This window comes from Quercus lobata, chromosome 12 (genome assembly GCF_001633185.2).
Source record: "Quercus lobata isolate SW786 chromosome 12, ValleyOak3.0 Primary Assembly, whole genome shotgun sequence".
Classification (NCBI taxonomy): Eukaryota; Viridiplantae; Streptophyta; class Magnoliopsida; order Fagales; family Fagaceae; genus Quercus; species Quercus lobata.
Genome location: NC_044915.1, coordinates 18,200,661 through 18,212,654, shown reverse-complemented (window position 1 = coordinate 18,212,654; position 11,994 = coordinate 18,200,661). Strand labels below are relative to the sequence as shown.

At 36.1% G+C, this 11,994-nt stretch overlaps 3 protein-coding genes across 3 annotated transcripts; 1 reads left to right on the top strand and 2 right to left on the bottom strand.

Moving 5' to 3' along the window:
• Positions 1 to 534: 534 nt before the first annotated feature.
• Positions 535 to 1,385, top strand: LOC115969989 (protein LURP-one-related 4-like). Its single transcript, XM_031089632.1, has 3 exons — positions 535 to 787; positions 892 to 1,107; positions 1,228 to 1,385. The coding sequence occupies exons 1-3, from the start codon at positions 560 to 562 to the stop codon at positions 1,360 to 1,362; spliced, it is 579 nt and encodes a 192-aa protein (XP_030945492.1). The 5' UTR covers positions 535 to 559; the 3' UTR covers positions 1,363 to 1,385.
• A 4,922-nt stretch (positions 1,386 to 6,307) lies between these two features.
• On the bottom strand, positions 6,308 to 6,907 carry LOC115970328 (uncharacterized mitochondrial protein AtMg00310-like). The gene has a single exon (XM_031089978.1). It carries the CDS (start codon positions 6,905 to 6,907, stop codon positions 6,308 to 6,310), a length of 600 nt encoding a protein of 199 aa, XP_030945838.1.
• A 1,070-nt stretch (positions 6,908 to 7,977) lies between these two features.
• On the bottom strand, positions 7,978 to 8,682 carry LOC115970327. Its single transcript, XM_031089977.1, has one exon. It carries the CDS (start codon positions 8,680 to 8,682, stop codon positions 7,978 to 7,980), a length of 705 nt encoding a protein of 234 aa, XP_030945837.1.
• Positions 8,683 to 11,994: the final 3,312 nt, after the last annotated feature.

The window sequence follows — 11,994 nt, the reverse complement described above, 5'->3', positions numbered from 1 at the left end:
ATCATTTTGCTGGGAGGCCAAAAAAATTAAATACAATAAATAAATATAAGGACACCATAAATTATATATTTATCAGTTGTGGTTTTTTTTTTTTTTTTTTTTTTTTTTTTTTTTTTTTTTTTTTATGGGACTTAAATTGTGATTGGTATATAACAAAAATAATGTTAGTGACTATTATTTATGGTGAGAGTAATTTGCTACTTTAATAAATTGTGAAATTTGTTTTATTAGTAGCATTTTTGAATTTTATAACAGCAGCAGTGCTTATCCATGTGTACAGAACAGTGATGATTAATACTCAAACAAAGCAAGGAGGAAGAGAAGGCCAAATAGATAACTAGACTAGAATAATAGAACACTTCCTACTTCCTATCTTTGTTTAAGTTAGTAAGTGCGACTCCACGATGGTCATGCACAAGCACACAATCAAATTTTAATAATATGTACCTTATAGTCTCCAACCAAATATCAAATTATATAAATGAGCTATCAACCCAGGCTTTAGCACCAATATTCCAAATTTCTCAAAAAATTTCTTCCATCTCGGCTCAGGCTCTCAATGGCTAAAGTGTATCCTCAAGTACCCACTTGTTCTCCCCACATAACATCAGAAAGAGAAATATTTACAATATGGATGAAATCTCTTGTGTGTCATACAAATGGTTGCACTGTCTTCAATACAAATGGTGATATTGTTTATCGTGTTGAAAACTATGACAAGAAAGGTAGCAATGAAGTTCATCTCATGGATCTCAGAGGCAAAGTACTTTCAACCATTCGTGGAAAGGTATTATAATTAGGATTTCAATTCTTACTGGTTTTTGAACTCAGAAAATCTGATGACTTTAACTAAATTTTAATTGAGTTCTGTTGTTTTTAATTATTTTGCAGAAATTACTAGCTTTCAGAGGTTGGAATGGATATAGATGCAGTAGTTCTAATATAAAAGAAGAGAAGCTATGGTTTCAAGTTAAGAAATACTACGGAATGCTTATGGGAGACTTAGCTTGTAAAGTTACTGTGGGCTATGATAAGTACTGGATAGTTAGAAGGACTGGCAAAGCAGCATTTAGAGTAGTAAATATTAATGGAGATATAATTGCAGAGGTCAGTTTCTTTCTTTGTTTTCATATAGGATTCTTTTCTTCCAAGTGTTGCAATAAAATGATAAATTGATAGATTAATGTTATGGGCAATGAAATTAAAGGTTGGTTTTGATTTGTGCAGGCAAAACCAAAGCAATCATCTTCAGGGGTACAGCTGGGAGATGATGTTCTAACTTTGTTGGTAGAGCCCCATACAGATCATTCCCTTATCATGGCTTTGGTGATTGTCTATGGACTGATTTGCCGTAAAATGTAAATAGTCTTCATAACCGCAACATTTTGAAGGCTATCTGTCCTTTCACTAGCTCTAGTGATTTAGTTCTTTTTAATTTTGTCCCTTTTCTCTTAGGTATCCTTTTAATTAAGGAAAGTTTTGATTCAATTTAGGTGTGATCAAGAGAGAGTAAATGTATAAATGAGGATAGTATTGACCATATCTATCAATTTGTATGAATTCCTGCCATCTTTATCTGTTACCATCTTTATCACGTACATTCATTTATATAAATACAATTAAAGAAAGCAGTCAATGGAGTGTGAGAGGGTTACTACAATTGCTTCCTTACCTTAAATGACAAGATCTTCTTAGTTTGGTTGATGTTTTTAACCCATACCCCTTACATACGATTCGTATAAAAAAATGTTCCAACCCCAAATCTGGCCGGTCTTTTTCTTGGACTAGGCAACACCAGCTTCTCATGAGCCTTTTCATTTCTTCCTTGTCAAATGAAATCTTACCATTAGTTGTTGGCCTCTCTTCATCTCAAGAAATATGGACTACTCTTGAAGTGTCACTTGCTTTGCTTCCAATATACCCGTATTTTCAAATTCATATGCGTTTCAATTACAAACTCTCAAACAGGGCAACCTTTTTATCACTTAATTTCTACGCAAAGCAAAATCTCTTTTAAATGAGCTCCTAGCTACAAGCTGACCACTCTGCCCTTAAGACTTCAACATACGTATTTTCGAAAGTCTCAAATCTATGTTTCATGACTTGGTTACTATTTTGGCCACTCGCTCTACTCCAATCTTGTTTTCCAAGCTCTACAGTTTTCTCCTTTTGTCATGAATTTACTAAAATAAAGAAATATAATTAATAGACAAGAAGTCATATTCATTCTTCTTATTATAATTAACAGGATATTCAAATTTATCTCCCACGTGATTTAATGTCCATGCTAACTAACAAGTTTGAATAAAAATCTTTTGTCCTACTCTGAGTATTCCATTTTATAATTAACTACAATATGCACGTATAGAAAAGTTAAGGCCATGAGTGCGTTAAAAACTCTCTGCCCTACTTTGAATTAGCGGACTAAAGTGATTTATGTATTCATTTATATTTAACCGATAAATATATGTTGTATATACAGCTAAAAAAAAAAAAAAAAAAAAAAAAACCCTTTATTTTCTAGTAATAATAAGAATGAATTTATAAATTTTACTCTGTTACCCAACGTATAAGAGATGCTTAATCCATTGAATGATTTGAGATAATTTCAACAAAACTTCACATTTATATATAGAAAATGGTGTGGCATCGTAAACTTGGTGCCCATTTTATCCTTGTTTTTCATTATATAAATTTTGATTAAAATTTTATAAGACGTCGTGTTTGTTGCCACTATAGCCTCCCCTTAATATGTTCCAAATTAATTTCAGTCTAAAAAATAAGCTGCACCTGCACTCTGCTCTGCTCCCTACTGGTGTGCTTATGCGAATACCAATATAGCCTTTGCATGCATCACATGTATATAGGTAAATCTGACCAGTTAATTTACATTCTTTAATTTATATCTTTTTGCTCTTGATCTTTGATAGCATTGTCGGTGCATGGATCTATGATTTCACATTACATGCTTATATAATTATATTCATAAGTTACACAATACACACGTATTTAAATACTGTCTCTACTTTGTTTTTTTGCATATGTATGGATATTATTGATTTTGAACAAATATTGTTCCTTTTAGATTCCAAAATTCAGTCATCTCACCTAGCCTACGTGTGTTTTCAGTATACCATCAAGGAATAAGCAGAACCTTTATAATAATTTTTCTAGAGAAATTGTGTGAAAATACTTCTTCTTAGTATAGTTCTAACTTTTTTTTTTTTTTGGTTGCTAAAATGCAAAATACACCCTCTAAGTTTAATTGAAATTTATTTCAATCCTTTAATTTTATTTTCTTTTAATTGAGTCCTCCAATTTCAAAGTTATTCAATTCAAGCCTTTTGTCCAATTTCGTTAAAAAAATTTCTTTAGGCATGTAATTAACTAATGAAAAAAGATTTTTTTTTTTTTTTTTTTGGTTTTAATTCTAACATAAAAAACCTATAAAATATTTTTATTAATTTATAGCTTTTTTTTCATATGAAAATAATATTTTTTTTAAGGGAAATTTTTTAACAAAATTAAATAGAATGACTGAATTGAATAAATTTGAAACTTTGAGGATTCAATTAAACAAATGTAAAGTTAAATGATTGAAATGAATTTCTACCAAATTTAGAGGGTGTAATTTGCATGTTAGCCTTTTTTTTTTTTAATACGTATGTGTGTGTGTATATATATATATATATATATATTTAACGTATAATGTAATTATTGTCATATGTGATGTCGATATTATCTAATCAAAGTTGGTATCATCTAATGTAATCAACAATCAAATATAATATTTTAAATCACATATGACATTGGTGCTATTCAATATTTTAAATTGATATTGCTACCATCGAATATGATGTTTTAGTGATATTAACTATTATAGGTATCACCATTAGGTACCCTTGAGGCGATGGTTACTCCATAAGTATAAGTATTTGTTAGATCAGGAGGGAGTTTCACACACTTTTATATATATATATATATATATATATTTGAGAATCCACACTTATATATTTAAGACTATTAGAAATACAATATTATACCCAAAAAAAAAAAAAAGGTGAGAGTATCAATGTAGAATTTTCCATAAATAAAAGTCAAATATGTATAGCGAAAGTTTAATTAAGGTACCTAGCTATAGGTGATTACTTCGTTTATCTCAATTTGTTTGTTCTGTTTGAAAAGTCAAACTTTTTAAGAAAACACCATTTATTGTCTTGTCAGCCTTATAAAAATGTATAAGTTTACAAAACTATCCTTAAATAAATTTATTAGCTTTTAAAAAAAAAAAAAGAATTATCCTTAATGAGACAACTAAAAAGGTACCCCAATTAGATTGATTTTTTAAATATTTGTTTTTTTTTTTTATTCCAAATAGTTTTGAAAATAAAGTAGGGATATAATAGGAACATTAGTAAATTCATGACTTTTATTTTTAGAAACAGAACAATATTTTGGGACATCCCAAAATATAATAGAGGATAAACAAACTGGGATTGAGAGAGTATACGGTACACACAAATACAATATCTAGATATCCCGTCTACATGCTTTTTTTTTTTTTTTTTTGAATTAATGTTGCTTGTCTATTTGCACAGTGAACCAATAATCATGGTTGCACAAACCGTTTACCGGGAGAATCATATCAGTGACTCAACTGTTGTATCACCAACGATCTTCCAACCATTTCAACTTTTTTTTTTTTTTTTTTGAGAAAATAGATCCATATAAAACAAAGAAGAAATAAGCAGAAACAGCTATTACACAGCAACTATTCAGATTACATCAGACACACAATGGGGAATTTCTTCAATCCAGACCAATTCTGTGTCAACATGGATAGCATTGCGGGCCAAAATGTGAGCAACTTGGTTTGCCTCCCTCTTTGTGTGATGAAATTCACAGCTTTTCATTGTCTTTGACAAAAGCTTCACGTCCTCAATGATGTTTCCAATATGACAAGTAGGTTCAGCAGTATCTTAGATAGCTTTAACCACCGAGAGAGAGTCACTCTCAATTATAACACAATTAAAGCTAGTTTCAATTGCAAACCTAATAGCCCGCCGGATAGCCAACACCTCAATGACCTCTACATCTTGAACACCATCCACTTTCTCTGTCAAAGCTGCCAGCACCCATCCTTGACTGTCACACACCACCACACCAATGCCTACTTTATTAGTTTCTTTGAAGATGGCTCCATCAACATTAGCTTTGAACCAGCCTTAAGGGGTGGTACCCATTTCAAATTTTCCTTTTGTAGTGACCCAAAAAGGGAGAGGTCTTGCATTCCATGGAATTCCACATCGCCTAGGGAAGTACATGGGAATGTGTTTATAAGGAATGACCTCCCTTCAATGTGTAGAGGCCTTTTCCCCAGCGCAACCTGGGAAAAAACAAAACCGTGAGGGGTATGGGCCCTAAAGCGGATAATATCTACACAGTTGGGGCGAGGTCGTTACAGATGGATTGTAGTGACCCAAAAAGGGAGAGGTTTTGCATTCCATGGAATCCCACATCGCCTAGGGAAGCACATGGGAATGTGTTAATAAGGAATGACCTCCTTTCAATGTGTAGAGGCCTTTTCCCCAGCGCAACCTAGGAAAAAACAAAACCGTAAGGGGTATGGGCCCTAAAGTGGACAATATCTACACAGTTGGGGCGGGGTCGTTACACCTTTGGTCTATCAGCTTTCATTCCTTTCTTTATGGATTGATATTCAAGTCTGAAATTGTTGGTCCAAGAAACCACATCATGAGGGACTTTATCAAGCTCATTCACTCTTATTTTGTTTCGGCAAAACCATAAAGACCAAGCTAGGATTGCGAATAGCTCCTGTAACTCTAGTTGGTCTAATTGGAAAATAAATTTTGTCACCTCTTCAAAATTCTGGTGCTAAGAGTTACAACACGAGCTCCAAATTGGGTTGCTTTCCCACACAACTCTTACTGAAGGACAAAGCCATAGGATATGATTTGTGTCCTCTTTTTCTGCACCACATCTCTCACAAACTTCCCAAACTTGTACTCCCCATTTCTTTAAATTCAACTTAATGGGCAGTGAGTTAATTAGTGCTCTCCATAGGAAATGCTTGATCTTTGAAGGGATGTTCAGCTTCCAAATCTTACGCCAAATAGTATTCTCTTTGATGCGTGAGCTACTTGGTTGATTAGTCCTCCCTAGCAAGAACCATTCGATATGCACTACGAATTGTGTATTTGCCATCCTTTGATTCAGCCCAAATCAAACGGTCAGGTGGTTTTCAATCACTTAGTGGGATTTTTTTAATAAGAGTAGCTTTCTCCAGCTAGAAAATTTGGTCAATTAGATCATTTCTCCATCTCATGTTTTCCCAATCAATGAGCTCTTCAACCTTAGCATCATGAGGTAAATGACTAACTGGGGATTGGACCTTGTGTGTATATGAGTTTGGCAGCCATGGGTCTCCCCAAATTTTCACTTTATTACCTCTCCCAATCCGCCACTTATTGCCCATCTCTATTAAATGTTTAACACCCTTTGTACTATTCCAAGCATATGACCCCTTAGCTCGGTCATTTAGATTGAGAATATTCCCATCCTTAAAGAAGCGGTGTTGGAATACTTTGTAGGCCAAAGTACTGTTGTTGTTTAATAGTCTCCAAAATTGCTTTGCTAGGAGAGCTTCATTAAACTTCTTGATGTTTCTAAATCCCATACCGCCTCCAAATTTGGGTTTACAAAGTCTCTCCCAATTTACCCAATGGATCTTGTGCCTCCTATCATCACCACCCCACCAAAACTTCCTTATCATGATCTCTAGTTCCTTGCAAAGAGAGCTGGGAAGCCGGAAACAGCTCATCACATACGTGGGGATTGCTTGTGCGACTGCCTTAACTAGAATTTCCTTGCCAGCCTGTGATAGCATTTTTTCACCCCACCCTTGTATCACTCGCCACACCCTCTCCTTTATGTTGCTAAATGAAGCTTTTTTATTCCTACCCACAAAAGAAGGCATGCCAAGATATTTTTCGAATTCTTTTATCTCTAGAATGTTGAGTCTCGCTTGTCTTGGATCAATTTTTGCCCCGACTCTACTTCATATTTCTGTAGGATTTGTAGAATAATTCTGCACTCCTCAATATTTGCCCGGCATAGGAGAAGACCATCATCTGCAAAACAAAGGTTTGTGATCTTGGGACCTCCCCAACTTATGGCCACACCTGTGATTTTTCCTTCTAACTCAGCTTCTTTCAATTTAGCTAATAGACCTGTTGCACAGATAAGAAATAGATATGGGGAGAGAGGGTCGCCTTGACGCAAACCTCTCTCAGGGTGAATAGAACCGCGAGGTTCACCATTAATTAGAACAGAATATGAAACTGAAGATATACATTGCATAATAAAAGAGATCCATTTTTCCTCAAAACCCATTTTTCTCATAACTTGGCTAAGATATCTCCATTCAACTCTATCATATGCCTTACTCATGTCGAGTTTTATAGCCATATATCCCTTTTTACCCTCACATCTAGTTTTCATGTAATGAAGTGTTTCAAATGCCACCAAAACATTATCAGTAATCAATCTACCAAGAACAAATGCACTTTGAGTTTCAGATATGATTTTAGATAGAATGGGCTTTAGTCTATTGGCTATCACTTTAGACATGATTTTATATATAACGTTACATAAACTAATGGGGCGAAAATCAGACATTCTTTTAGGGCTTGGGGCTTTTGGAATTAAGGTAATGAAAGTATGGTTTATGCTTTCTGGTATTTTGCATGAGTTTAGACAAGAAAGAACAGCATTAGTAACATGAGACCCAATAATATGCCAAAATGAATGATAAAAGAGTGCAGGCATACCATCTAGCCCGGGGGCCTTTAAGGGAGCCATGTGTCTCAAAGCAAGGAAAACCTCCTCTGTCGTGAACTCTCGTGAAAGTTCCCTGTTCATGTCGTCAATAATGACTTTGTGTACTCCTCTGAGAGACTATTCATCTAGCTGAGGTCTCATTGATGTGAAAAGGTTTGTGAAATATTGTGCAGCCACATCCTCAATTTTATCTATATCTTCATGCCAAACTCCATCATTATCTTCAATTCCTTGAATCCAATTGCCCCTCTTTCTCCTAGAAGCGTGAGTGTGGAAGAATTTAGTATTTTGATCCCCGCTTTGTAGCCAATTAATTCTAGATCTCTGATGCCACATCTTTTCTTCTTTTATCAAGAGCACATTTACTTCTCTTCTCAAGTCAGCTTCTTGTTGGACAATGTCCTCAGTTCTGGGTTCCTCTCCAAGCTTATGCAACTTTTTTTTCTTTTCCTGTAGAAGATTGGTAATCTCTCCAAAGTCTCTTTTGCTCCATTCTCCTAAATTCCAAGAACATAACTGAATACGCTCAAGGAGGTTTTCCATATCTCCATCTCTTTCCTCCTTATCCCATGAATTTCTAACAGCATCTTCGCACCCTTCTGATGTCAATGGACGGTTCCTCCCTTTGTCTCTATTTTTTGTTCTCAAAATAATTGGCCTATGATCCGAGGAAGCTGTTGTTAAATGCTGTATATACCCTTCATGAAAGGTATTTATCCACGCCGGGTTTGCAACCCCACGATCAAGTCTTTCAAATATGCCCGCTTCTTCGCCATTCCTTCTGAACCAAGTAAATTTTGGACCTCTGTATCCCAAGTCCATTCATCCATAATCATCCAAAGCATCCCTGAACTGTTGCATTTGTCTTTTCGGCCTCTGACGCCCCCCCCCCCCAACCCAACTTTTCATCAATGCTTAGTATTTTATTAAAATCTCCAAGGCAAACCCATGCCTCATCCATATCTCTCGACAGGTGCCTTAAAAATTCCCATGATTCTTGACGCTTGCAAGTTTCCAGGTATCCGTAGAAACTCGTAAGCCTCCAACGACCTTTCTTCGAGCACTGGATGGTAGCGTCAATATGATTCTTTGAATAGTTGTTGATGGCAAGAGGAAAGGTGTTTTTCCAGAATAAAGCAAGTCCTCCACTATGGCCATCCCTTGGGCATACAAGTTTATTATCATAGCGTAATTTAACTCGAATTTGTTCCAACTTGGATTCTTCCACTAATGTCTCCATGAGAAACACCACGTCTGGCCTCTCCATTCTTACCATATCAATTAGTTCTTGAACTTTCCATGGATTGCCGATTCCATGGCAATTCCAACTTAAACAGCTCATATCTGAAAAGGTTGCAAGCAGAGAAGCAAGCAAGCCAAATAAAAGGGAAAAACCCAAAGTCTAAACCCCGATAATCAAAATTGGGAAAATACTAAATCAAATGAACAACTTACTGCTGGGTCCCTTAGGTCCGCTACTGAGGTGACTTTATTCAGCAAAATCATCTAACACTGCAAGGAGATGCCACTCTTGGTTGAATCACACCAGATTTAAAGGTGCCTACACATGCCGCAAAAACTCCCCACAAAAAGAACTTCTAGCGGCTTCAACCACCCATACCATCAACACAAATTCTCCCCAGGTGCTGATGATGGGCTGACAATGGAATCGGAGGTCACAAGACAGCCAATAAACCCAAACGTACACTTACGAAATGGTCAAAAGCGTGCGCCAAAAGTGAAAAAACAAGAACCCTCTAGTCCAGAGAGAAAACAAAGACAGAGCTCCTAGTTAAACTTAGTGGAGGATTCTTGTTTCTCAATAAATCACTGGAAAGCTGAAGACCGGACTTTGGCAGATCGGAAGGCGACCCACTCCGAACTGAAACCGATGGTTTAGTTCATTCGCCGGTTTTACCCTCATCGACGCTAGCAAGACAAAATTACAAGTCTAATTGAGAAGAAAAAAGGTTAGGTAGATGGATTGTATGAATCTGATTTTGGGATTAGATTTAGGGATTTCTAAATAATTAGTAAAGTGCCCACAATAGGAGTGGGTAGAAAGGACCCACACGCTGGTGGTGGAGAATAGCCACACAGAGGTGGAGAAACGCACCCAAAGATGGTGGAGCAGGCCACATGGAGGTGGAGAGAGAGCTCACACGGAGGTGTGAGAGAGAGAAGCTCCTACTTGGTAGAGGAAGTTTTTAGGGATAATTACAGTAAACCCACCTGAGGTTAAGCCCGTTTTCACTTTGCCTACCTGTGGTTCAAAACTTAACACTTTGCCCACCTGAGGTGCCTTCCGTTGGGGATCTGTTACCCACCTCTCCTTTTGCCGTTAGAAAAACACATTTTTAGGGAAAAACAAACATAACAAAGATAAAAATGTTAGGGTTTTTTTATTGCTTAATAACTTCTATGAGAAAAAAACACAAATCAACAGTATTACTATTCTCTTGTCCAATGGGTTATTCAAACATGTATTGGTTTGAATCTGTACTCTTAGCTGTTTCTTTGCCTAAAAAGCAATCTCCTTTTTATCAAAACAACACCCATATACTCAAAACCCACGAGCTAATAAGCAACACGTGCACAGAGCTCCCAAAGTATTGAAGTGTTCAAGAGCAGATTCAGCTTAGTCTTTATCACAAGCACTATCTTCGATGAGATCTTAACAACTTCGGTGCTAGACTGTCCCACACCGTCATGGAATCGACTGTAACAATGGTTGTGCTCTTCAACTTCACAAGCTGAAGATGATCGCGATCACGATTATGATCTAGGTTGAGGAGCTGCAAGGAGAGCCGTCGGATTCGCCGAGTTGTGGGGTCGTCGAATTTGGTTTCGTCAGGTTGATTATTCAGGTGTTTTGCTACTGTGACAATGGTTGTACTCTTCATCTTCACAAGCTGAAGATGATCATGATCACAATCATGATTTGGGTTGAGGAGCTGCAAGGAGAGCCATCGGATTTGCTGAGTTGTGGGGACGTCGGATTCGGTTTCGTCAAGTTTCTTATTCAAGTGTTTTGCTATTGTGGCTGGGATTTAGAGTGGGTTTGAAGTTGGAATTGGGGATGGGTTTGCTACTGTGGTTGGGATTCGGAGTGGGTTTGAAGTTGGACGGTTCCTTTCCTTTCCTTAATTGATGGTGTTTGGTTGTGCATAAAAGGACTGAGAATTAGGAGAGGCACAAGCAGCACCTAGGGTCGCCACCACGCCACCAACCCCATGGTTGATCTACCACAATTCAAACCCATGGCTGGATTTCTCATTACCTCATTCTTTGGTTGTTGATTGCTTATCTCTATCTCACTCTCTTTTGTTAATAACGTTGCTGGTTGTTTTATTATTGTTGGTCTTCTTGTAAAAATTGGTTCACAATTTCGAGTTGTTATGAGATTGTTGATATTGATATAGATTAAAAGTGATTTCATTGAGCATTTGATCCGTGTGCTAATCCTGTGTTTTGTTCTCATAGAAGTTCTCAAGCAATAAAAAAACCCTAACTTTTTGATCTTTGTTATGTTTGTTTTTCCCTAAAAATGTGTTTTTCTAACAGCAAAGGGAGAGGTGGGTAATAGATCCCTAACGGAAGGCACCTCAGGTGGGCAAAGTGTTAAGTTTTAAACCACGGGTAGGCAAAGTGAAAACGGGCTTAACCTCAGGTGGGTTTACTGTAATTATCCCAAGTTTTTAAATACTTTGGATTTTTCATGCTTAATTTAAACGTGATGAATCGGGTACCATCAATCTAATAATAATAAAGAATACTTCTACACTTCACTCCATCCGTCATCTTTCTTTATAATTAAAAAATAAAATAAAATAGATTTCTCCAATCTTTATGGTTGTATCATGTATGGAAAAGATATTATCCAATATTCAACCAATATCATTATGTCTTCCATTAAAAAAAAAAAAAAAAAAAAATCATTATGTCACTGCTTTTATTTTCTTTTTTAGTAGAATAACGATTTTATTCTGATTTCTTTTTTCTTCGTAAAAAGCTCTAACCGTATGATTAAATTACATAATTTAGATATATATATCTATAATTTCAATTTTCCTTATAGTAAGTCGGTGGCCCGTAATCGGTGGCTAATAGGAAATCACATTTCTCGTCCACGTT